Here is a 25,592-nt window from a genome sequence, read left to right on the forward strand (position 1 = left end):
CAGCCGGCTCTCCGCCAATCATCTCTCCCTGTGTTCGCCCAGCGGGTGCCGGGGGCCCCAGTTGGGGGGTTCGGGGGTGCGGGGCGGCGTTGGGCAGCGGCTGTCGATGGGGCTGGAGGGGGGAGCAGCGGGGGGGGGAGCACCGTAAGGGTGACATGGGGGTGTCCCCGTGACTCCGGGTCACCGTGTTGGGTGACACCGGGATGTCCCTGTATTCCTATAAGGGTGACACCGGTGTCACCCGTGGGGCCGGGGTTTGGGTGTCACTGGGGGGTGACAGCGGGGTGTCACCATGTTGGGTGACATTGGTGTCCCTGCGCTGGGTGACACTGGGACCAGTTCACACCGGTGCTCCCAGTCCCGCCCCTTCTCCAGGTTCTGGGGCCAGAATGGGTCAGAGCACCGGGACTTGGAGCACGGGACTGGGGGCATCCCGAGGTCACCCAGACAGCGACCACCCGTGGGGAGCGCTGGGATGCACTGGGAAGTGCTGCGTGCACTGGGACGTACTGGGATGCAATGGGATGCAATGGGGATGCTGGCTGCACTGGGAAGTACTGGGAGGCAGTGGGGTGCAGGAAGAACTACTGGGTATGCTGCGATGTACTGAGGTGTACTGGGAGACGCTGGGTTGTGCTGGGTGCACTGGGATTCACTGGGATGCACTGGAATGCAATAGGGTGCAATAGGATGCAATGGAAAGTGCTGGCTGTGCTGGGATGTACTGGGACACAGTGGGATGCAGTAGGATACACTGGGATGTATTGGGATGCACTGGGATGCACTGGGATGCACTGGGATGTACTGGGACACACTGGGATACTGTAGGAAGTGTTGGGATGCCCCCATACTACCCCCCCTCCAAGCCCCATGCTGCAAACATGGATGGGGGCAGAAAGGACCTCCCTGTGTCCCCTCCATCCCCAAGCTCACAGCACCACACACAGCGCGGTGGGGGGGGGGGGGTCTCCAATTCCCCCATAACCCCCTCTGAATCCCACACCAACTGCCACCATTCACGAACAGGGACCCCCCGCGCTCCCCCCTTCGCCCCCCCTTCCCCCCCCCCCAGCACCACGCGGGGCCGCGCGCCGGGGTCCCCCGCAACCCCCGGCTGGGGGGGGGTCTCGTCCCCGTCCCCATTGCGGGTGGGGTTGTATTTTTAAGGGGGAGGGGGGCGGTCGGGGGACAAGAGCTGCGCCATCACTGGAGCCCCCACTTGCGCCCCCTGATCCCGGTGAGCTCAGGGGGGAGGAGGCAAAGCCGCGGTGTGAGTGCGGGGGGGGGGGGGGGGGGGGGGAGGTCCTGGTGCTGCGGACGGTTCTTGTAACCCCCTCTCCCCCCCCCCCAGTGCTCATCCCATTTCTTTGCATTACCCACCCACCCCCCAACAGCGTTTCCCCGTGTGAACGTGATGGACGCAGAGGGGGGGGCCCTCCAGCCCGGACCCCCCCCGGGACCCTGAGAGCACCGCCACAGGTGAGACCCCACTCCCCCTCCCCCCAAGACCTGCTGAGGGGGATCCCACGCATGGGGGTGGGGGGGGGGGTGACCCGATTGTGGGGCACTCTGGGACCGGGGGGGGTCCTGGAGCGCTCCAATCCCACAGTGTGGGGGTGTCCTGGTGGTGAGGGGTGCAGGGTACCCGCATCCCATAATATGGCAATACCTCAATCCCACAGCATGAAGATGCCCCCATCCCATAACATGAGGATGTCCCAGTGCCTCACAGTGTGGGGGAGACACCAATTTTAGGGTGCAGGGATGTCCCCAAAGCAGGGAGGGGGTGGGGAGGGGGTAGAGGTGATGGAGAAAATGTGGAAAATGGATGGGAATGGGGTGGGGGGATTGGGGATGGGGTGGGAAGGATGGAGAAAGGAGGGTGGAGGGGGTGGAAAAGGGACAGGGAAGGGGCAGAAGGGATGGGGAAGGTGGGAATGGGATGAAGAGTGGGATGTAGGTGGGGATGGAATGGGTGGAAAAGGGATGGAGAAGGGGAAGAGGTCACGGAGGGGATGATGGGGAAGGGGAAGAGGGGATGGAGATGGGGTGGAAAAGTGATTGGGACGATGCGAAGGGGATGGAGAAGGGGAAGAGGACATGGAGAGGGTGATGGAAATGGGGGTAATAGGGATGGAGGGGCTGCAAAGGGGACAGGGAAGGAGGGAAGGGAACAGGGAAGGTGCAAAGGGGATGGGAAAGGCACGAAGGGGACGAAGAAGGTGTAAAGGCGACAAAGAAAGCACGAAGGGGATGGGGAAGGGGTGGAGGGGTCACAGCCCCACATCTCGGAGCCCAGCCCTGCTTTCCTCGCAGCCCATCCCGGCAGCGAGGGCACCGGGTCGCCCCGCAAAGCGACGTCGGAAAGCAGCAGCAGCGCAGCCCAGGAGCGGAGCTTTGGGGCACCCGCGGGCTTTGGGGCCGTTGGAGGAGCTGCTGGGGTTGCGGGGCGGCCGCCTGCGCCCCACCATCTGCGGGGAGTGCGGGAAGGGCTTCAGCCGCAGCTCGGACCTGGTGCGGCACCGCATCACCCACACCGGGGAGAAGCCCTACACGTGCGGGGCCTGCGGGAAGGGCTTCAGCCAGAACTCCAACCTGGTCACCCACCAGCGCATCCACACCGGAGAGAAACCCTACAGCTGTGGGGCCTGCGGGAAGCGCTTCAGCGAGAGCTCGGCGCTCATCCAGCACCAGCGGACCCACACCGGGGAAAAGCCCTATTGCTGCGGGGAGTGCGGGAAGCGCTTCAGCGTCAGCTCCAACCTCATCCGGCACCGGCGAACCCACAGCGACGAGAAGCCCTACATCTGCGTGGAGTGCGGGGGAGGGCTTCCGCCACAAATCCCAGCTGCGCCGGCACCAGAAGCTGCACTCGGCGTAGGGGGGAAGCGGCTTTGGGGATGGGGATCATCCCCATCTGCATCATCCTCATCCGTGTTCCCAGGATGGGGATTGCGGGGTGGGTGTGCGGTGCTGGACCCTGCCCCCCCCCTCCTCTAGAAACCCCAAAAGCCCAGAGGGGGAAAGCGGGACGGGGTGTTGGAAGAGGGAACGCAACGGGGAGGTCGGGACTGCAGCCCAAACCAATAAAAGGTGCTGGAGCTGCACTGCCTGGCCGGGGTCGTGGTGTTGGGCAAGCGATGGGGCTGCGCTTTGCATGGGGAGGATCAGGACGGATGGATTTTCCAGTTCTCCCAGTTGGAGAGCGTGGTGGCAGTGGGAATAACAGCCACATCGGGTGGCACACGTCTGCACGTGCAGCTGGTATGGAGGGGTGGGGATGGGATGGGGATTGGGGTGGGGATCAGGGTAGGAGGGGATGGGGATGGGGATGGGGAGGGGGATGGGGAGGGGGATGGGGATGGGGATGATATGGGATGGGGATGGGATGAGGAGGATGAGAATAAAGATGAAGATGGGGATGGGATGGGTTCGAATAGGAATGGAGATGGGATGGGAATGGGGATGGGATGAGGATGAGGAGGGGGTTGGGGATGGGAATTGGATGGGGATGATATGGGATGGGGATGGGATGAGGAGGATGAGAATAAAGATGAAGATGGGGATGGGATGGGTTCGAATAAGAATGGAGATGGGATGGGAATGGGGATGGTGTGGGATGGGATGGGGATGAGGAGGGGGAGGGGGATGGGAATTGGGTGGGGATGATATGAATTGGGATGGGGATGGGGATGGGATGAGGATGAGGAGGGGGATGGGATGAGGAGGATGAGAATAAAGATGAAGATGGGGATGGGATGGAAATGGGGATGGTGTGGGATGGGATGGGGAGGAGGATGGGATGGGGATGGGATGGGATGGGGATGGGGATGGGGATGGGGATGGGGATGGGGATGGGGATGGGGATGGGGAGGAGGATGGGATGGGGATGATATGGGTTGGGGATGGGGATGGGATGAGGATGAGGAGGGGGATAGGATGAGGACGAGGAGGATGAGAATAAAGATGAAGAAGGGTATGGGATGGGTTCGAATAGGAATGAAGATGGGACGGGAATGGGGATGGGGTTGAGATGAGGAGGGGATGGGGTTGGGGTGGGGGTGGGATAGGGATGGGGACACGGGGCCCCGGGTCAGGGGGGGATGAAGGGCTCGCTGAGTGCTCAGCAGGCGCTGCCCTCATTGCATCATTTCCAGCCACGAATTAATGGGACGGGGAAGTGCTTGGGGTCAGATCCGGAGCCGTTACACAAAGCTGGAACGTGGGGCTGGGGGTGGGGGGAAGGGCTGCGTGCTTTTCCCCATCCCTTTCCAAAACGCTGTGGCAGCCCCCCCCCCCAAAAAATAATAATGAGAAAACAAACCCCCAACTCCTCCCTATTGCAGTTTTGGGGAAATAAAAATAAAATATTAAGAAATTCCTGGGGGGGGGCAGCGGTATTCTCCGCCCAATGACTGCGGGGGGATCGGGGAACCGAGCAGTTGCCCCCCCCCCACCTCGCGTCTCCCCCCCCCCTCAGTCTCCCGGCCCCGCCGCATCCGCCCGCCGCTCCCCGGGGCCGGGGGGGGGGTCCGGGCTGCGGCTGAGACCTTCCTGTTCCCGGCCCCCCCCCAGCGCACCCCCCCCCACCGCCGCCACCGCCGCTTCGCCGCCGCCTTCCCCCGAAGCCCCGAAACCGCTGGAAAACGCCCCAAAAGCGATCGTCCCCCCCCAATTCCTTCCAGCCCCCCCCCCCTCCCCCTTCCCAGCCGTGCTGCGATCCCCAGAGGTGAGTGATGCGGGTGGGGGGGGGATGCGATTCACGGACCCCTCCATCTTTTCTCCCTCTGTAGGATGGGGGTGACACGATGGGGGGGAAACGATTTGGGTTTCCTTTGTGCCTTGCGGCCGCCGCCCCCCCCCCAGTAATAAACGCGTTGGGGGGGGGGGAAACTGAGGCACAGCGAGGGGTGGGGGGCGGCGTTGAGGTACTTCCACCCCCTGGCTGACCCCCCCCCCCCCCCCCCCCCCCCCCCCTCCCCCCAGAGCCCCAATCCCCGGGTTTGGGGGCGCTGGGCCCGGTTTGGGGCTCCGGGTTTGTTGGGGGGGAGATGGGAGGGGGGTCGCGCCGTGCCTCAGTTTCGCCATTGTGAGAGCCCTCAGCCGCCCCCCCCCCGGGCTCCTTCTGCCCCCAAACTGGGGGTCTGGGGGACAGGGAGGTGCTGGGCAGTGATGGGGTACACTGGAAAACAGGGGGGGGTTTATGGGGGTGAACTGGGCAAACTGGGAACTGCTCTGAGCAATTCTGTGGTGCAATGGGGAAACTGGGGGGGATCCAGGGGGGGGCACTGGGGAAAATGGTGGAAATGGAGTGGATTTGGGGTGCGCTGAGCGGGCTGCACTGATAACCTCTGCGAGAGCACTGGGGGCACTGGGCAGACTGGGGCTGCACTGGGTGCACTGGGAGCTGCACTGGGCAGACTGGGATTGCACTGGGTGCACTGGGGCTGCACTGGGTGCACTGGGTGCACTGGGAGCCGCATTGGGCGCACTGGGATTGCACTGGGTGCACTGGGAGCTGCACTGGGTGCACTGGGAGCTGCACTGGGCGCACTGGGGCTGCACTGGGCAGACTGGGATTGCACTGGGTGCACTGGGAGCTGCACTGGGTGCTCTGGGATTGCACTGGGTGCACTGGGAGCTGCACTGGGTGCTCTGGGAGCTGCACTGGGGCAGACTGGGATTGCACTGGGTGCACTGGGAGCTGTATTGGGCAGACTGGGATTGCACTGGGTGCACTGGGGCTGCACTGGGTGCACTGGGTGCACTGGAAGCTGCACTGGGCAGACTGGGATTGCACTGGGTGCACTGGGTGCACTGGGAGCTGCACTGGGTGCACTGGGATTGCACTGGGAGCTGCACTGGGTGCACTGGGATTGCACTGGGTGCACTGGGAGCTGCACTGGGTGCACTGGGATTGCACTGGGTGCACTGGGAGCTGCACTGGGTGCTCTGGGATTGCACTGGGTGCACTGGGATTGCACTGGGTGCACTGGGAGCTGCACTGGGTGCTCTGGGAGCAGCACTGGGCAGACTGGAATTGCACTGGGTGCACTGGGAGCTGCACTGGGTGCACTGGGATTGCACTGGGTGCACTGGGAGCTGCACTGGGCGCACTGGGATTGCACTGGGTGCACTGGGAGCTGCACTGGGTGCACTGGGAGCTGCACTGGGCGCAATGCGGGCGCGCTGCGCTCCCTCCACGACCCCCCCTCCCGTCCGTCTCCGCTCCCGCAGCTCCGGGCCGCGCTCCGTGGCGGTGGTGGGGGTGGGGGTTGGGGGGGTCCGGGCCGCCCCCGCCCCTCTCTCCCCCGGCGCCGGCGCGGATCCGCCGCCGCCCCCTCGGGTCGGGTCGGGCCGGGCCGGGCGGCGGAAGCGGCGGAAGCGGCGGCGGCGGCTCTGCGTCGGGGCCCGGTGAGCGGGGGGGGGGGGGCGCGGGATGGGGGAGGGAAGTGGGGGCGGGGATGTCGTGCCGCGCTGTGCCCCCCCCCCCTTTCCCCCCCCCCCATCCCCGGCGCTGCCGCTCCGTCAAAATGGCCCCGACCGCCGCCCGCCCGCAGTGCCCCCCCACCCCCTCCTCTGCCGCATCGCTCAGAGCGGGGCTGTTTTCCCCCCCCCCCTCTTCCCCCCCCCCCAACCACGGCCCGTGTGTTTTCCACCCCGCTCTGCCCCCCCCTCCCCCCCCAATCCCCATCCCGGGATCCGTTTCTTCTCCGCTGAGATCCGGTTCCTCCTCCCAGTATCCGGTCGTCCCCCCCGGTTTCACCGAACCCAACACCCCCCCCCCCCCCCCTTTTCCCCCCCCCCGGATCCAATCCCCCCTATATCGCGGAATGAGCCCCCCCACCCCCGATCCGGTTACCCCCCCCCCCAATAGGATCCAGTGCCACCCACCTCGGCTCTGACCATCCCACAGCTCAGCCCACCCCCATCCCCGATCCTGTCCCCCCCCCCCCAAGTTGTGGTCGGGTACATCAGTAAAAGGGGGGATTCAAATACATCATTGCCCCCCCCCCATCTTTTGGTCCCCAGGCTGTCACCACCTGCGTCCCCCCCCCCATCCCCAGATCTGTGCCGCTGTCCCCTTAGAGCCACTGACGTCCCCAGAGAAGAGGTGAGGAGGGGGACATGAAGGGGTGGGAGTGGGGCACAAAGGGACACAGGGGGGCACAAAGGGACGCGGGGGGGGGGGCACAAAGGGACTGTGGTGTTACTGTATGAAGAGACGGGAAGGTGGTGGCACGTTGGGATCTGCAGCACAAAGGGATGTGGGGCATCACGAAGGGATTTGAGGAGGCACAAAGGGACTGGGGGGGGCACAGAGGGAGTTGGGAGGGACAGGAAGGGGACTTTTGGGTGGCCCAAAGGAATTTGGGGGGGGCACAAAGGGATTTTGGGGGACATGGAGGGGGGGAGGGGGAGGTTAGGCGGAGCAACGGGATTTGAGGTGGCACAACGGGACCTGTGTTGGTACAAAGGGAGGAGAGGGGAGTCTTGTGCTCAACTGAGGTCTGGGTGCCCCCCAGACCCTCCCGGCTGTCCCCATGGAGCAGGATGAGCCCTGCGTGGTGGAACTCCACGACCCGGAGGAGGCGGGCATGGTGCGGAGGGTCTGCATCGGTGAGGAGGGGGTACGGGGGGCATGGGAGGCAACGAACCCTAAGGGGAGGTGGATGGGGGGGGGGGAGAAGGGCAGAGACCCGATGAGGGGGGCAGTCAGCCCCAAAAAGAGGGTGAGAGAGTCTTGATGGGTTGGGGGTGGGGGGCTAACAGCCGCGGGGGGGAGGCCAGAGGGCGCCAAGGAAGGACAAACAGCCTCGGGGGTCCCAGCCCCTTCCCCAGCTTCTCTCCATCCGCCCCACAGTCGACGACGGCATCGTGAGCGACTGCAAGGAGGAGGTGCTGCCGCAGGAGATCATCCAGACCGTCATCCCCCCGCTTCCCCTGACCCCCAAAGGCAGGAAGAGGGGGGCAGCGGGGGGCCGTGGCGCCGGGGGCTCCGCCATGGGGGGCTACGGCGAGGAGGAGCAGGAGGGCGGCGGGGGGCGGCTGCGGGGGGGGCCGCCAGCGCCCTTTTATCTGCAACGAGTGCGGGAAGAGCTTCAGCCACTGGTCCAAACTGCTGAGGCACCAGCGGACTCACACCGGAGAGCGGCCGAGCACGTGTGGGGAGTGCGGGAAGAGCTTCAGCCAGAACTCACACCTGGTGCAGCACCGCCGCACGCACACCGGGGAGAAGCCGTACCGCTGCGGGGACTGCGGGAAGAGCTTCAGCTGGAGCTCCAACCTCATCCAGCACCAACGCATCCACACCGGGGAGAAGCCCTACAGCTGCGGGCAGTGCGGGAAGAGCTTCACGCAGAGCAAAAACCTCATCAAGCACCAGCGCACCCATTCGGGGGCCCGGCCCCATCGCTGCGGGCAGTGCGGCCGCGGCTTCGCGCAGAGCACCAACCTGCTGAAGCACCAGCGGGTGCACGCGGCCTGCAGCCAGCCTCCGGCCTGCCCCGAGTGCGGGCTGAGCTGCTGCGACGGGGCCGAGCTGGAGCTGCACCGGGCGCAGGCGCACGGCCACGAGCCTTACATCTGCGTGGAGTGCGGGGACAGCTTCGCCAAAAGCGCCACGCTCAAACGCCACAAGCGCGTCCACAAACCCGTCTTCGTGCACTGAGCTGGGGTTGGGGGGACGCCCTGCCCGAGGATGGAGCGGCTCAGGATGCGAGGCCCGGAGCACCGGCCCTCGGTGAACGTGTAGGGTTGGACCCTGTAGATGTACATAGCGTGGGGTGGGGGCCGTAGGGTAGAAGCAAAGCGAGGGGCTGGGATGTGGGGCGCGGCGGGACGGCTGTAGAATAAAGCACTTCTGTCTGGGGGACGCAGATGAGTTGTGTTGGGACAGGGGGGCTCTGCTGTGACCTCACCCCATCGCACAGGGGAGGTGCAGGGGCTGGGAGCGATGCCTTGGGTCACGCTGCCCCACATCAAGGCATTTTTTGAGGACCCCGTTGAGTCTCAAATTACGAGTCGCGTGGATTGAGAAGCAGAAAGAGGCCGTGCCCAGGTCGTGTTTATTCCGTGTGCTGGCAGCAAAGCGCTGCTTCACAATAAGGGAAGGTTTGGCTCGCGCTTCGCAGCACTGCACAGCTTCGGATCGGAGCGACCGCGCCAGGAGCGTGGGGACAACATGGGCACAGAACGCCGTGCGTCCCCACAGCACCTCCAATCCACTCCCTGGTGGGATGAGGAAGGCAGGTGCTGAGGCTGAAGGTCACGCCTTGGTGGTGGCCCCCTGTGCCGCCCCCAGGGCTGTCAGCTGCTGGATCTTCTGGCTCATCATCTCCACCACAACTGCGGGAAGAGGCACCGGGGTGGTGAGAGGCCGCTGACAGCCCTGAACGCGGAGCAACAGTGGTGCCGGCCCTTACCCTGCTTCATGGCGTGCTTCTCCTGCAGCGGGGGCTGGATCTTCTCCATCTGCTTGGTCAGGAAGTCGATCTTCCGCTTGAAAAACTCTCGGGCGTCGTCTGCAGTCTGAGTGCATAAAGGGCAAAAGCAGCGCCGAGGCGCTGAGTCCCTGCAGGGCCCCCCTCCGGAGGCAGCCCTGTTTGCCAGCCAGCGCCGACAGGCGGCTGTTCTGAGATCGGCCCACACCGCCCGCACGCCGCAGCACGGCCCCCGGGTGTGAAAAGGCAGCGAGCACCGCTGGGAACCGCATTCCCCTCCCGGGGCCCAGAAATCGCACCCTGCGCGCGCCATCGGGGAGCAGCAGCGGCGGGAGCAGCAGCAGCTTGCCTGCGCCCTGCGGCACCAGCAGGAGGAGCGGCTCCAAAGGGAACACAGCGCTTTTGCCAAGCTGCCCCGCGGCGATCCGGGCGCGCACCCCTCACCTTCTCCACCCCTCACCTTCTCCACCCCTCACCTTCTCCACGTAGTATCCGGTTCCGACATCAATCAGCACGCGCTCGACGTCTGAGAGCTTCCCAGGGACGTACATCTGGTGGGGGCGGTCAGGGAAAGTGGGGAGCCGGGATGGTTACGCAGCTCTGGGAGCTGAGCTCCGTGGAGCCGGGGCAGAGCCCTGGTGCGAGCAAGGCCACGCCACGCCGGTGTGGGTTTGTGACAGATCAAAGGCACTAAGGGCTGGAATTGCCAACCCTAAAGGCTCTGGAGAGGGTAACAACATGGGGCTGTGGGGACTGCAAAGGATACAGAGCTGGTGAGAGGCACCAGCAGGTCCTTCCCTGCAGAAGAGCAAGAAGAGATGCGTGAGTGCTGGGGCAAGGGGAGCCCCCAGGGCCAAAACACAACCAAAGCATCTGAGGAGGGTGTTACAGCCGTATCCATTCCCCCAGCTGTGCATCGCACCTGACCAACCCCCCCAGGGAAAGGGAAGCAGAGCCCCAAGGAATTGAGAGGGGCAGGAGGCGAAGCTCTCAGTCACTCTCCCAAAGCGAGGTTGGCACACCTCAGCCCCAAGTAATTTTAGGCAGCAAAGCCAGGAAGGAGGGGAGCAGAACCTGCGGCCTCTCAGGGGTCCCACTTGCCTTCGTTGCTTTTGTTGAGCACGTTAAGGCAGTCCTTGGCTTCCACATACTTGGTCTGCACCACCTTGAGCTGCGTGATGGAGGACGAGAGGAATTCCACCTCCTGGGGAGAGAGCGCAGCCCCACCACGGGGGGGGATTGGGTAGAGGGGACCCCAGGACCAAGTGGACCCTGGTGGGGCGGAGACCCGACTGCAGGATGGGATGGGGAACAGCCCCAGATCTTACGTAGAAAGAGCAGGAAGCGAGTCCTGCAGGAACCGAGGGGCAGGCTGAGGGTGTGGGGGGAACAGCAGGGAGCAGCCGCGCGAAGGCACGGAGCTGCGGTGGCACAGAGCGCCGGGCCGAGATGGGCTCTGTGGCTGCCACAGAACAGCTTATGGACCCCCATCTCCCTCCCGGCTCCTACAGCCCCGCTCGCCGCCCCCCACCCCCACGAGGCCCAAACTCTCCCCCCTGCACGTCGCCCTACAGCCAGGCCCTGTTCATCTCACCTCCCCAGGCCCCACATCCCCCCGCAGCCCCACACCCCCTCCCAGCCTTCTCCCTAATTCTTCCCAGCCCAGCACGGCCCCACTCTCCCGTTACGCCCCGCTCGCCGCCCGAGGCCCCCCCGCAGCCCCCCCCTGCCCTCCCCACCTGGTCCAGCTGGTTCTTGAGCACCTCCAGCTGCGGCAACGACAGCTCCGCCACATTCACGGTCTGCGCCATCTTGGGCCGCCGCGCCGCTCTGGCCCCGTGCCGCCGCTCTCGGTGCGCCTCCGCATCGCGCCCCCTGGCGGCGGGAGGACGGCGGCGCCACCGCGCAGCCCCCCCTGCTCTCCCCTCACATCCCCCCCCAAAACAAAACCCCCAAAGGCCGCAGAGCCCTCGCCTGTAAATTTAAAGTACGGGGAGCTGGAGCCCCGTTGTTTCTCACTGATTTTCCACAGCCCAAAAGGAGGCAGCAAAGCCCTGGCAGCCCCCAGGAGGTGGGGGAGAAGAAAGGAAAAAGGGGCTGGGGTTTCAAGTCAAGCCCGCCCCCAACAAGCACAGGAAGGCCACGTTCAGTAGGAACGGCTTTATTTACCTCTGACAATAAGAACGGAGCAATTAAAATAAATTATAACGAGACAAACGCAGCCCCGTGACCATATGTGCAATGGGGGTCTGAGCCCCTCCGCGTCACCGCAGGGCCACGGGGAGGCCGTAGGCCACAGGGGCGGCCCCGATGAGGTGCTGGAGGCGGGGGGCACGGCGGGCCTCGGCCACGTAGCGGAGGAGGGGAACCCCAGGGCCAGGAGCCCCCAGCCAGGCCCGCAGCAAGGCTTCGGCGTAGCGGTCGATGTCGCGGTCGGTGACGTCCCACAGGTTGCCCAAGACGAGGGGGCTGCGGGGAGCACAGGGTCAGGAGGCAGCTGGGCGCCTGCCCCCCTCCGACCCCAAAAAAGGGGAGAAAAGGAGCTGAAAACGTCTCGCCTCAACGCAGCGCCGCGAGCGCTTGGTGCTGCTGCCATGGGTAAGGCAGAGCAGAGGTGGAGAAGAGCGTTATGGCCAGTTATAAACCACCCCTCAGAACACAAAATTAGGGGAAAAGGAGATCGAAACAGAGCTGGGGGTTGAGCTAACCCCAAGATCTCCTGCCATGCACCATCATGCACAAAACGGTGTAACAGGGGATGATTGAGTTAAAAATCACCCTTCCTTGGGCTGCTCGTGAGCCAAGATGGGGAGAAACCAGGAAGAAAACAGTACAGGTTGAGGCAGTGATGAGATCTCCCAGCAACAGGATGGGCAAAACAACGAGGAACTGGGAAAGACCAAGCTATTGCTAATGGGGCCATTCCTCCTCCATCTCTCTGCGAGCCAAAATGGGAAGGAGATGAGAAGAGAACATCTGTGAGTCGTGATAACAGCAAAGAAAAAATGCTCACGGGTAAAGATCTAAGATGATCTCCTAGTGCTTAATGCCTTGGGCATTAAGAATTGGGGAGGATTATTGCCAATTAAAAGAATCTCTCTCCTTCCTCTACCTGTGACCTAAAATAAGGAGAGGCACTGAACTGGAAACACGTGGGTTGAGATAACAGGGAGATCTGGTGGCTTCGCATCACAGCAAAACTAAATGGCACTGAGGCAGATGGAGCTGCTGCCGGGGCTCCCTGCTACTCACCAGCCGGCCATGATGTACTTGAGCACAATGCCTGCACCCTCCAGGCTGCCGCGCACGGCGAGAGCAGCGCTGCTGCAGCCGAAGAGCAGAGCGACAGCGCGGCACTGCAGCTGGGCGATGGTCTGCCCGTCCATCAGGCGGGCGCCTGCTCCGTGCCCTGCGTAGCTGTGTGGGAACAGAGCGGGCTGAGTGAGGTGCAGTGACACCCAACCAACCCCCAGCTCCGTCCCAATGCAGACTTGAGGCACCCAAGCCCACCCTCCGGCACCCCCAGCACTCACATGTACAGATCGTGCTCCAGCAGCGCTGCCTGCATCTGCTCCTGGCTGGGGACTGATCCTGTCACCCCTCTCCAGCCTGGTTCACTGCAAGACAGGAGGTGAGAAAAGTAGGAATGTGGACATTTCCCCCCCCCCTCCCTGCAACCTGTTCCTCTCACCTCTCAAACCAGCTGCGGAAACGCTCCTCAGTGCTCGAGAGGTTGTTCTGAGGGTTGAGGATGTAGAAGGTCCTGCTGGGGTCGATGCCACGGCACAGCACAGAGTCTGCCTGCTGCTCCAAGGAAGGAAAGGAGCGACAACAAGGAGGGAGGAAAGAGAAGTCAGCCTCAGACCAGAACTGGGGGTGCTGAGCCACACGCAGAACTGGGTTCCCCCCCCTTTACCCTCTGTGTCAGGGCGTAGCTGAGGAGGAAGCGCAGGGATGGGAGCCGGGTGACAGGCAGGTCCCTCAGGCACGCCATGCTCTCCCAGGGCAGCTTCTGCAGGTGCTGCAGGAGGAGGAGGAGGAGGAGGAAGAAGGTGAGAGCAACGCAGCAAACAGCAGAGCCACGTGAGCAGCAGCAGCACTGGGATCTTACCTTATCCAGTACCAGGATGACGGAACCGCCAGGCTCCCCTGTGCCATTTTTCTGCTTGTCCAGAGCCTCCTGCAAGAGGAGCTGGGCTCTGCTGGGCTGAGCTGGGCACAGCCCCACGGCCAGGGCTCGAACATCAGCAGGGCTGAGGAGGGCAGCGGCGTTCAGCACCGCCTGCAGCAGGGGACAGGCGTGAGAGGGGATGGAAGCCCATCTTCCATCCCAACCCCGAACCCCAGCAGCTCCGTACCTTCAGCAGGGTCGGATCTTTGCCCCACCAGCCACACTGCTGCAGCTGAGCACATAAACAGGCAGCTTCCTCAGCCAGCAGGGGATCCTGGGCTGCAGGGAGCAGCGCTGCCTTCCAGCAGCCCAGCACCTGCGTTTCCAGCATCTCAATGAGGTTCTGTAAGAGAACACAAGGAGTCAGAGGCAGTCTGAGCCCCCCAGGGGTGCGGGCATGGGGTGCATTTTGCCTTTTGATGCTCAGAGGGCTGAAGCAGCCTTCCTACAATGAAATGCTAAGGGAGACGGGTTTGCTCAGCCTGGAGAAGGCTCCAGGGAAACCTCACTGCAACCTTTCAGTATTTAATGGGAGATTATAAACTGGAGAACAACTTATATCGCAAACATATGGCTGTAGAACAAGGGAGAGTCTCTTTAAACTAAAAGAGTGGAGATTTAGGTTGGATGTGAGGAGGAAATTCTGTACCCAGAGGGCAGTGAAGCCCCAGCACTACAGCCCAGGGCAGCGTGGTGCTCAGGGCCATGGCTGGGATCCTGGGCAACCAGACCCAATGGGTGGCAACCTGCCCTCTGCAGGGGCTGGGTGGGCGTTAAGGTCTCCTCCAACCCAACCATGCTGTGATTTTATGATTCTGCCTGCCTTCATCTTCTGGTCCAGCTTGAAACGGCACAGCCACCATTCCCGCTTGTCAGTGTAGCTGCTGGCATCCTTCTGCTCCTTCTGGATGGAGTCGAAGTCGCTCAGCACTGAGCTCAGTGGGGTCTAGAAGAGGACAGGAGCTGCGATGTCACCCCTGGGCTCATCCCCACCGCTTCACACCCAGCCCTTCCCTCACCTTGGTGAGTGCAGTTGGGATGCGGACAGTGATGGGAGCGCTGCTCCTCTCCAACCGCGTCAGCAGCAGTGTGTCCCCCACAGAGGCGGGCTGGATGCTCACCAGGGTCAACACACACACAGTCACCCCTGAAAAAGACACCCACAGACCTTCAGCTCAGCCCTGAGGGTTTGAGGCACCAGGCAGCACCCTCTGGGGCTCCGTTTGGTTCAGTCCTCACCAGCTGGGATCTGCTGCAGCTGCTCGCTGAAGCCGCTGCGCTCTTGGGGCCCCAGACCTGTGGGGCTGAAGATGAAGAGGTCCTGGAGCTCTCTGAGGTGGTGGTGGTGCGAAGCAGCATCCTTGTCCTGCAGGGTCAGCCCTTGGAGCTGCTCAGCCACGTCTGCTGCCGATTTCTTCTCCTTACTGCAAAGGCAATCGGAGAGGAACGTCAACCCCAAACCACCCATTTGCTGAGCCCCTTCCCAGCGATGCTCTGGGGATGATGGCAGGGAGTTTTGGGACCTACTGAAGCTTCCTGTGGACGATGCTGAGCAGCTGATGGCGTGTGGTGACCGAGACAGACTCAGCCAGCAGGTAGGCAGTGGTGATGGGGTCCTGATCACCCGTGGCCAGAGCCAGGAGCTGGCAGAGCTGGCTGTACAGCGTGCCAGGGGGGCAGTGGCTGATGCAGCTGAAGGCAGATTTCAGGAACCCGCAGGCTGTGTCCAGCGAGGAGGTGTCTGGAAAGGACAGAGCAGCAAATCTGGGATCAGGCAGCAAGCCCCGTGGCGACCCTGGCATTCCCTGTGCTGTGTGCATAGAATTTCAGTTGGAAAGACCTCTGAAGTCATTAAGTCTGACTGTTAACCCAACGCTGACAAGCCCACCACTGCTCCACATCCCTAAGTACCTCCAGCTGCACATCATAACAGTCTGCAGGGATGGGGAATCAACTTTTCCAGGCAGCTCACAACAATCCTCTCATGTTTTCTCTTCTCTGCTGACACACCACCCCCCTCACAGCTCACCCACACCTCCCTGCTCCCAAAGCAGCCCCACATTTGCTCACCATCCACGGTTGGCAGCGCTTTGTGCAGGGCGCTGAGGCACAGGGGCTCCGTGCTGCCCAGCCTCTGCTGTGCCAGGACCTCTCCACCAACCTCCTGCCTGCATCGGATTCTGTCTGTGGGATAAAACAGAGCCGCTTGTTCCTCTTGCTGGGGCCAGCAGGGACAACGTGCAGCTTGGGGTGCTGCAAAGGCTCCCAGGAATCCCATTCCCTTTCCCAAACTCACCCTCAGCTCCATCCTCAGAGGCTCGGAGCAGCTCTAAGCTGACATCAAGCTGTTCCTCCACCTTTTCCTCCTCTTCAATGGCTCTCAGCAGCTCCCGCTCCTCGTCCCCTTTCCAGCTCACAGCCCTGCGTGCCGCCCGCTCCTTTTTCTCTGTGCCCCCAACTCTGCGTCCCCGCCGGGGCCGAGTGCTGCTCCCACAGCCTCTGCCCACAGAGGAGCTCAGCTGGGAGCCCCCCACCTCCACAGGCTGGGGGAGCAGAGCTCTCTGTTTGCAGCACACCGACTGCGGCGTCTTGCAGCTGGGAACGGGTGCTTTGCTGGCAACGGGGCTCAGCACCGATTTGAGACCCTCAGTGTCACCAATGTCATCGCTGAACGTCACCTGCAAGAGGGGGACAAGGAGGTGGCAGGGCTGCACCTGAAGCTACCCGGCCTCCTCCTGCCCCACTTACCGGGAGCCGGGATCTGGTTTTCCCACGGGCTTTGGGTGCTTTTAGGAGCTGTGATTTGCTGAGCGGCGGCGAGGCCTCGCTGAACACGGTGAAGGGAGCCCTGGGGCGCAGGGGCATCGCAGCCCCCCGGCTGCACGCCTTGGCTGCAGGACAGGACGACTTCTGGCGCGGGGTGCAGGGCGCCGCCGCCGGCCGGATCACAATGGGAGGCACCTCGTTGTCCGAGTCACCCAAAGCAAAGACATCGTCAGTGCCTGCGTGCTTGGCTTTCTGGCTCTTCTTCCCTCTGGGTTTATGTGCAGGGGATGCCACAGAGCCCCGTGCTTTGCTGCGGGGCCGGGCGTTGGGGTGCGGGGTGCAGGACGTCGGCACAGTCTGACCAACAGCAGCAGGCAGCTCCGCGTCAGAATCGCTCACGAGAAAGGCATCGTTGCTATCTGCCACCGAGGGGGGCTTCGCTCCCTGGGTCGTCTTGGCTTTGAGCACAGGGGATGCCGTGGTTGCTGCTTTGTTTTTAAGCCTCTTTAGTTGAGCTTTGTCCATCTTAGGCGCAGCCACTGCTGCTTTGGGCTCGGTGGGACTCGGCAGGGCTGGCTGCCAAGCCCAAGCAGAGGCGAAGACGGCATCCACAGAGCCTCCATGCTCAGCAGCCAAGCGGCAAACAGCAGCCGTGGCTTTGGCGAGCAGCAGGCTGGCCCTAGAGACCCCCAGGCTGGGCAGGTGGGCGCTGCAGGATGCCAGGAAGGACAGACCGGCTTTCAGGTGCTCCTCCAGCTTCTCCTCGGGCCAGGGACCAGCCAGGCTGTGAAGGGCCAGCGTGGCGTAGCCGGTGGCCACCAAATCATCTAACAGCTTCGGTGCAGGCGCCTGGTGACCGTTGCCCAGCTTGTCCTGCAGCAGGACAGCAAAGCGAGGGCCCACGGTGCTGCAGCGCTGCAGGGTGGCCTGGATCAGCCCCAGACCTTCGGCTGCGCTGCCGGCCGCCAGCTCACCCCGCGCACAGCAGAGCAGCCAGCGGAGGCAGAGGGACGACAGGGTCAGGTCGGAGCAGAGGCAGCAGGGGCAGGCAGCGGGGTGGGCGAGGAAGGCAAGCCTCCTCTTCCTTTTGGGTTTCAGCTGCGGCGAGGAGCTGAGGTCGTCTGCTTTCTCCAGGCCGCTCACCATGGCCACGAACTCCAGCGCGGGGCCCTTCAGAAAGCCCTCATCTTCCCCAGGGAGCTCAGAGCCCTCATCCTGCTGCTTCCTGCTCTCTGGTTTGCCCTTCCTGGGCAAGATCTTCAGGGGGCCGCGCTGCTTCTCATCAGCCTCGAACTCTGCAGAAGTGATGGTGCTTTGTAAAGCTCCTCCAGCAGCCCCCTATCCACCTAAGCCCCAGAAGCAGCCCCCCTTCTCTTCACCCAAGCCCAGAGCGGGGACTCACCGGTGCCAGACTCCAGGAGGAACAGAGCCTGCTGCAGGTTCCAGTGGCTCAGCTCCAGCTCGCTCTGCTGCAGCTCCAGCTGAGCCTTCAGCACCAGGAAAGAAACGCACCTACGGGGAGAAAAACAGCCCTCAGAGCCCCGAAAAGCCACAGCTCAACTCCCAGTGCTGTTCAGTTTGAACTGGCAAGCTGAACTCCTGGGATAACACGCCCCAGGACAAACATCACAGGAGCTGCTTGCTCCAGATCCACCTGAGCAGGGGGCACCAAAGGATATCCCTCCCCAGAGACGGGGCTGCCCGCATCCACAGTCACTCACCATCGGATTGCCTGCAGTTTCACAGCCAGCTTGATGGCCTCCAAGCAGAAGGCTTTGGCTTTGCACATCACCTCCACCCTGCTGAGGAGGACCACCAGGCGCTCTGAGCAGCTCAGCACATCAGCCAGCACTTGCCACTTCTGCAGCACGTTGTCCCCTGACAGGAAGGACGCGCTGGTGACAAAGCTGCTCCTCCCAGGGAGGCAGAAGGAGCACGGGTGTCCTTCCAGCTGTTCTGTGGCCCACGCCACCCCTTTGCTCACCACAGTCCATGAACTGGATGTCTGCTGTTGACTTGTGGGAGCCCAGCACATTGCTGCCCATCAGGAGGAGGATGATGCTGCGTAACAACTTGTGGGCTTCACTCAGAGCTGTCTCGGGCGTCTTCCATCCTGCACGAGAACCGCTGTGGGCACTGGCACCAATTACCTGGCACAAAACCCAGCTCTCCCTTCCCAATCCCAGGGGGGGTTTGGGGGAACCTCTGAGCTCTGTGCTTGCCCAGGGTTTTGCCCACGGTGTGGGGAAGGTTTCCAGCACCTCAGAGGCTCACCCTGTGCAAAGATGTGCTGCCTGAACTCTGGCGAGAGGTGGGTGGGCGGCAGGCTCAGGTAAGTGGCGGTCAGCTGCAGCACTTGTGCTTGGAGCATGTACCAGACCTTGGCAATCTTTTGCAGAGCTGGGTTCTGCAGCACCTCCAGCAAGAGGGCAGCGCCATCTTCGATCTACAGGAGACAGCGGAGGGAGAAAGTCACTATTTGTGGTCCAGGGAGCCTCTGTGGCTCAGGTGGGCTTCGGTCAGCAGCAAGAGGATCGACTGCCAGACAGAACTACCGAGGTCTCCTCCTGCCTCCCAGCACCACAGACAAAATAAAAGGGCTTTCAGGGAGACTCACGCGGTGGCTGGCGCAGTACAGCTGGCTGCGGAGCACGAGGCAGGTCTGCTGCAGCAGCAGGTAGGAATCGCTGTCCCTGTCATCTCTCTGCAAGCAGGTCTCTGCCTCTTCCAGGAAGAGCTGGAAGCCAAGGGGTCAGTATGAAGGCTGGGGCTGCAGGACCGGTCCCCAGCTGCCCTCCCCTCCCTCTCCTCCCCATGGTGCTTGCCTGGGCATAGCTGGGGCACTCCAGCTGGAGAAGCAGTTTGGTGACCTGGCAGAGAGCGCTGGCTGTGCCCAAGTCATCCCCAAGTGCGCTGCACAGGCCTCGCACCAGCAGGTAGCACTCCATGGCCTGCAGGGGCTGGAGGCAAGAAAAACCCACAGTACGATCAGGGACGACACTGCTGTGCTGCTGACATTTTGCCTCCGCAGCCCCAGCAGCGTTACCTCGTCCATCAGCCTGTAGAGAGCTGCTGTAACACGAAGAGAGGCAATGGTCTGCTCCAGGCTGCGCACGGCTGGGATGCTCTGAGATGCCAGCAGCTGCTTCCACAGGGCCAAGGCATCGTCCAGGCTCTTGGACTGAGCTGTGGGCGCAGAACGGGGCTGAGCAGCTTCCTCACAGCACAAAGCCTCCACCAGCACCATCAGTGCGCGCAGGAGGAAGGCACTTCCAGCTGTGCCACCACCTCCCCGAGGGCCCTTCCCTGCTCTGCCATGGAGCACCGCCTGGCACGCTCCTCCCCTGCCCACATCCACCCCACCGCCTCCCTTTCCTCAGGGGTTAACCTCACTCCCAGCCCAAATCCAGGCACCCCAGGGGAGCCCCTTCTTACAGGGTGAGCAACCCAAACCCGCTGCGCTCTCACCCAGCTCAGTCACCAGGTTGAAGGAGATGCCTGCATTCATGAACGCGTCCTCCTGCAGCCTGCTTTCGTAGTTGAGGTCGTTGGGTTCAAAGTCTTCCAGGTTCTTCTGTCCCAGAGCTTTGACTCTCTGCTCCCTCGCTATGCCCTGCAGCAGGTTACAGGCAGCAGTGATGCAGGTTAAAGGGGCACTGCAAAACACGGGGACACATTTGGGCAGCCACAGGAGCCCCCACACACCTCCTCCAGCTTGGACTCCAGTGTGCAGATGTAGAGCCAAAGCAGAGCCTGCGCCCGGTCATCGAGGAGCTGCTGCTGGTTCTCAGCACTCCTGGGCACCGAGTCCAACAGCCGCAGAGCTTCGTGGACGGAGTCCAACGCAGAGCTGCCAGAGATGGGAGCTGAAACACGGCTTTCTGCCCCCGGAACGCATTGTAAAAAGAAAAGACACCCAACACCCCAACCACCCCCAAAACGGCAAACACCGGGGCAGCACTACTCCAATCCCTTACTACTCCGACCCCTTCAATCCCACCGAGGTCCCTCCGAAGCTCCCAAGGGGTTTTGCAGGGATGCAGGACGGAGCCCAGCCCTCACACCCGTGGCACCCACCAGTCGGTCTGCTGGGCGTAGTTGTGGTAGCACAAGACCTGGGCCAGCTCCACCAAAGCAGCAGCGCGCTCGTGCAGGCGCCCGCTGTCCTCCGAGCAGATCTCCAGCAGGTCGCAGAGCGCGCCGTAGCGTTCCTGCCCCGTGTCAGCACGGATGCTCTTGTAAGCCCTCAGCTCGGCGAAGAGCACGGCCACCAAGGTGTCTGTGTCCAGGTGGTGAGCAGACAGTTCTTCCTTCAGGGTTCTGGTGGAAACAGGGCTGCGTTGGGACGTGGTGCATTGCTCCACGGCATCATTTTAACCACAGAATCGCAGCACGGTTTGAGCTGGAAAGGACCTCAAAGCCAGACCTCCTTACAGCCCCAGTTTTAACACTGAAAGGAGCCTTCGGGTCTCCTCAGAGCCTCCCCCCATGCTGCACAGCCTCAGCTCCTTCAGCATTTAAAAGCACAGGAAGCGCAGCTCCTCACCTCAGCTGCAAATCCTCCGCTCCCTGCTTCACGCTGTCTGTTTTCACTCGGGCCCAGAGGCCGATGGGCTCCGCCAGCAGCTCCCTGATGCGGCCCTGCAGCGACGTCAGCCACTGCACGCAGGATGCCAGCGCACTCTCCAGCCGGCCCAGCTTTCTGTAGCTTTCCACCTGCAGCCTGAAGCATCTGTGCAGCTGCAGGGAGAACACAGAGATGCTTCAGCACCCTGCGTGCCCACCAAGCCCTGCAGCTGCTCCTCCTTCCTGGGAACAGCAGTTGGTCCACAGCCTCTCCTCCGCTCCTATGGCACCAGGTTGCAGCTCAAACCCTTCAACGTGAAGCTGCTCACCTTTTCAGGGGGTATCTCTGGAAATCCAAAGGCATCGATTTTCTTCAGCCTCTTGCAGAAGAGCTCAGAGATGGAGCTGGCTTCCTTGTGAAGGTTCTGGCTGTAGAAGATGTACGCCAGCTTAAATGTGCACGATGCTGTTGAGGGGAAAGAAAAAGAATATTGAAGACATGTTGGGAAAGGATTACCCCACTCGCTCCTCTCCCAGCAGCAGACCAGCCCCTCGGCCACACGTGCTGGGAAGCAGAGGGACCCTTCTCCCTTGGTGCTCCCCACACCACAAGCAGGAGGAAGATGCTGAGCTGTGTGCGACCACGTTTGCCCCAACCCGATGCCAGGGAAGCAGGCTTGGTGCTATGAGGATGCTGACCGGTAACATCAAGGTACTTGGCTTGCTCCCCCTGGGGAAGTCCCTCCAGAGCCTCCAGCAGCTGCATCACGGTGTCCTGGCAGCCTGATGTCAGTTGTTCCTGCCCTGACCACCCAGCCACCTGCGAGGGATGCAGTCAGAGCTGTGAGGTTCCATGGAGAGCCTCTTGGGGACCACAGGCACATCCCCGGGCAGCTCCAGCAGCCCATGAGCCCCATTAGATGCTGTCCCCACCACCTGCAGTACCTGGCAGGAGCGGAAGGTGTCACAGGCCATGGTGGTGAAGAGCTGGAGGCTGTGGTACAGCAGCTGCTTCAGCACAAGTTGCTGCTTCAAGCCATCAGGAGGAACCTGAGGGAGAAAGGAGAAAATCAACTGCATGGCCACAGCAGCAGGAAAACTGGTGGGGACAGGAACACCGCTGCCAGGAGTGCAAGGCTCACAATGCCTCCAGCGGCCCCAATTAACAGGACAGCCCTCATTAACCCCCCCAAAGCCTCACCACGTCCAGCAGCAGGCTGAGGACACGGCAGTGGCCCTGCACAAAGGCGCAGAGCTGGAGCACGTCCTCCCGAGGCAGCGGCTGCTGCTGGCTGCTCCTGGCACGCTCAGCGAGGGACGCGGTGACGAACTGGCAGCCCTCAGCCAGCACCCTGAGGAAGCGCCCCGACGCCTTCGCTGCACCACCCAGCGCCGCCGCCGCCTGCGCCAGGGCCGGCCCTGCTGAGCCCCCGTTCTTGGCCAGCACCCGGCTCAGCCGCACGCCGCCCTCCAGCAGGGCCAGGGCCTGGCCGAACACCTCGGAGCCCCCCAGGAATCCTCGCGCGTCCCTCAGCGCCGCCTCAGCCTCCCCATAGCAGCCGTTCTTGCAGAGCTGCCGGCACTGCTCCAACGTCAGCTCCAAGAAGCAAAGGGCTTGGGGCAGAGCGGGCGGCCGCGTCGCATCCTCGCGCAGGGAGTTCAGGACACCCCGCAGCTCCTGGGCAAAGCAAGCCGAGGATGGAGCGTGGTGGGCTTTGGAGAGAGCAGCGGCCGCCAGCGCCTGCCGGGCGGTCTGCGAGGTGAAGAAGGGCGGCTCCAGGGGCAGCACGGCCCCCTCCTCATCCTCCAGCAGCAGCAGGAAGCGCAGGGCCTGCAGGCGATCCCCCAGCGTCCCCGCCGCGTTCCACAGCGTGCAGAAGCCGCTGTGGGCGACGGCACCGAAGTCGGCAGACGGCGCACGGCGCTGCCGGTGAGCGCAGAGCTGAGCGTGGAGGAGCTCTGCTGCCCGCCTGCGGGCATCACGGTGGCCACGGGCAGCTGCGTTCTTCAGCAGGTGGAAGAGGATCTTCTCCAGGTAGAGAGGGGCCGGCGGGGCGGTGGAGGCGGTGACGAAGCCCCTGCAAGCCGCCTGGGCCAACGCCAGCACTTTGTTGGTGTGCGTGAGGCTGCAGCTGGGCTCTGCCAGGCGCTGCACGCAGGCCCGCAGGATGCGGTCGCACACCGCACTCTGCACGCTGCCCGGCACAGCTGTGCTGCTGGAGAGGCATTGCTGCACGGGGGATGGAAAAAGAGCGTTGGTGTCCAACCGGGGATCGCTCAGCAAAGAGGTGGGACCCCCCCACCACCCCCCTCTCAGCTCACCGACAGCTCTGTGAGCAGCTCCTCTGTGCCCTCCGGGCTGGCGGTGAGGGACACAAAGTCGGCGCCTTTGAGGCGCTTCATGGCGGCGCTGGGGGTGAAGAGATGGGGTGAGGTGGGCTGGAAGGGAGGCACAGATGCCCCACTGCGTGCAGTCTGCCCCACCTGAGCTCCCATCTCCCCCAAAATCGAGGGTAGCTCCCCATCCCCTCAGTGCTAAGTGTCTCCCTGAGCCCCGGTGTCCCGTCCTTCCCACCCCCCCAGAGCTCACAACAACCCCACTCCCCACCCCCCAGAGCTCCCAAAGCTCCACGCTCCCCTCAAATGCTCACAGCCCATCCCCCCCAAAGGGCCCTCAGGTGTCAGACTCCCCCTTCCCCCCAAAAAACCCATTTCTTAGGGCACACACATCCCCCTCCCAACACACCGCAATCCTCCCTGCAGGGTTTCCCCCCTCCCCGGCCTCCCCAAGGACTGAACCCCCCCTCAGCTCTCCCTTTCAAGGACTGCGGCCCATCTGCAGCCCCAATCCTACACCATCCCGAAGCCTGAAGCCTCTCAGATTCCCACCCCCCTCCCACGACCCCCTTAAATCCCCCCACACCCGCTCCCTCCAACTCCTCAGCCCAAGGCCCGCAGGATGCCTCCATCTCCTCTCATTCCCCATCTGAAGGCCCTCCAGGGACCCCCCTCAGCCTTTCCCAAAGCCCCCCGACCCCCCTCGACCCCCCACCCGGACTCACCCCAGCCCCTCCGCCGCCGCCTCCAACTGAGTTCCGGCCCCGCCACGCGCCCTGTTCAAATCCCGCCCGCAGCCAATCAGCGCGCAGCGCCCCGCGCGGGGCACGCCGGGAGTTGTAGTCCTGAACTCCGCCCCGCACCGCGGAACCGGGCCGAGAAACGGGGAACGGGAACGGCCCGGGCGCGAGCCGAAAACGCTTCTTTATGGCCCGGCAACGTTAAACGGGATCGGAAAGGAAAACATGCCGGAAGGTCCGGGCGCTGGGCGCCGTGGGGCAGCGCTGCCGCTCCGCTCCTCCCCCGCGCTTCGCTGTCCTTGGCGAGGAGCGGCCGGAACACCTGCGAGATACCGGCCTTATCTCGGACCGCAGCACGGCGCTGCGGCCCTGGGGAGAAAACCGAGAGCAGCGCAGCCCAAGCAGCGAGCCGGCAGGCGGAGCGGGGCTCTTATCAGAGCGGTTCGAGTCCCGAGCGATCGCTGCTCCGCGCGGTGCGGGGGGAGGATTCGTGCCCCGCTGCGTCACGCAGAGGCAGCGATGTTTGTTTCTGTGCCGGTCTGGGCGCCGAGTTCCCCGAAACAAAGCGAAAGCAAAAACTCCCGTTCGTTTCCACGGATGCTGCAGCAAAAAGCACGGCGCGGCGAGCTGACGGAAGAAATTCCCAGCGGCCGAACGCCGTTTTTCAGCGCAGCTCTGCGTTCCCATCAGAGCCTGCAGGGCTGTCCTGCAGCTGCACTGATGGCAGCGTTGCTCAGTGCTGCCCACGCAAAGTCGATACGATGTCCTTATCAGCATGTATGACATGATTAATGCTTGCTTGCAGCACCATAGGAGCCTCTCGGTGCTGTGGTTTCGATGCAGCGCTGCAGGAGGGGAGGCACACTGCACGACTGTCCTGCCTTAGCAAAGCAAAAGAAACACAACAACAAAAAAATGGTGCCAGCTTTATGGAGCCCTTAAACCAGGATCTGAACACCAGGCAGAATTGGCCTAAAATCTGATTGAGGACACTGAGGCATTCCCTGGTGTTGTCCTTATCTGTGCGTGCAGACACCTCTGGCTGTCCTGGCAGCCCGCAGCATCCTTTGGGTCAAAACGAGTCGTCGTGAGGCTCTCAGCGGGGTTAAAGATAACGGAGGTGTTGGAGGAGAACCCAGAGGGCCGACAATGGACTGACAGCAGACGGTCACAGCGCTGTCAGAACGGGGTGGAAGAGCATCAGACGGGGCTGCACGCGTTGTGAGTCACTGGGAGCCCATGGGGTCGCGATTTGGGGAATGCAACGAATGCAGAATACACGAGGAAATGCAGTCTGTTCACGAACGATCGGCTGGGGGGGAATTTTTGGAGGGTTAAACCAAAGCTGCCCATAAGAATGCCTTCCTAACCTAATTGAGTAGTAACGCTTCTGCTGGTGCGCTTCTTCGAATCGATTCCTTCGTTTCGCACCTTTCTTTGGCCCACGCAGGCGGACGGCAGGCAGCTCCACACCCGGCCGTGCAGCGCTGCCGGGATGGGCGCTGCGCTCCCCGCACTGCCGGCTGCGGGCCGCCCCTGCCGTGACTGCGGGGCTCCGGACCGCCGCTC

At 63.0% G+C, this 25,592-nt stretch overlaps 3 protein-coding genes across 3 annotated transcripts; 1 reads left to right on the forward strand and 2 right to left on the reverse strand.

Moving 5' to 3' along the window:
• Window positions 1-292: 292 nt before the first annotated feature.
• LOC125685384 (zinc finger protein 436-like) lies at window positions 293-8,955 on the forward strand. The gene is given in 8 exon segments (XM_048928378.1): window positions 293-460; window positions 1,248-1,270; window positions 1,395-1,479; window positions 2,317-2,820; window positions 2,822-2,877; window positions 7,090-7,114; window positions 7,527-7,631; window positions 7,958-8,955. Coding segments are annotated over 8 exon segments (1,680 nt in total). The 3' UTR covers window positions 8,672-8,955.
• Window positions 8,956-9,045: 90 nt separating this feature from the next.
• Window positions 9,046-11,311, reverse strand: PFDN5 (prefoldin subunit 5). Its single transcript, XM_048928583.1, has 6 exons — window positions 11,183-11,311; window positions 10,545-10,647; window positions 10,210-10,241; window positions 9,920-9,994; window positions 9,426-9,531; window positions 9,046-9,348 (listed from the first exon to the last, which is right to left on the reverse strand). The coding sequence occupies exons 1-6, from the start codon at window positions 11,252-11,254 to the stop codon at window positions 9,269-9,271; spliced, it is 468 nt and encodes a 155-aa protein (XP_048784540.1). The 5' UTR covers window positions 11,255-11,311; the 3' UTR covers window positions 9,046-9,268.
• Window positions 11,312-11,570: 259 nt separating this feature from the next.
• Window positions 11,571-25,535, reverse strand: ESPL1 (extra spindle pole bodies like 1, separase). Its single transcript, XM_048928555.1, has 31 exons — window positions 24,009-25,535; window positions 23,269-23,356; window positions 22,148-23,176; window positions 21,892-21,996; window positions 21,646-21,766; window positions 21,276-21,412; window positions 20,927-21,120; window positions 20,458-20,700; window positions 20,086-20,230; window positions 19,849-19,993; window positions 19,427-19,566; window positions 19,206-19,340; window positions 18,998-19,117; window positions 18,655-18,826; window positions 18,365-18,493; window positions 18,102-18,258; window positions 17,783-17,892; window positions 16,363-17,675; window positions 15,911-16,292; window positions 15,685-15,798; window positions 15,142-15,355; window positions 14,854-15,038; window positions 14,634-14,761; window positions 14,438-14,560; window positions 13,802-13,957; window positions 13,555-13,725; window positions 13,360-13,464; window positions 13,135-13,247; window positions 12,977-13,060; window positions 12,696-12,860; window positions 11,571-11,912 (listed from the first exon to the last, which is right to left on the reverse strand). Exons 2-31 carry the CDS (start codon window positions 23,347-23,349, stop codon window positions 11,708-11,710), a joined length of 6,621 nt encoding a protein of 2,206 aa, XP_048784512.1. The 5' UTR covers window positions 23,350-23,356; window positions 24,009-25,535; the 3' UTR covers window positions 11,571-11,707.
• Window positions 25,536-25,592: the final 57 nt, after the last annotated feature.

The sequence above is a fragment of the Lagopus muta genome, chromosome 28, assembly GCF_023343835.1.
Source record: "Lagopus muta isolate bLagMut1 chromosome 28, bLagMut1 primary, whole genome shotgun sequence".
Lineage (NCBI taxonomy): Eukaryota > Metazoa > Chordata > Aves > Galliformes > Phasianidae > Lagopus > Lagopus muta.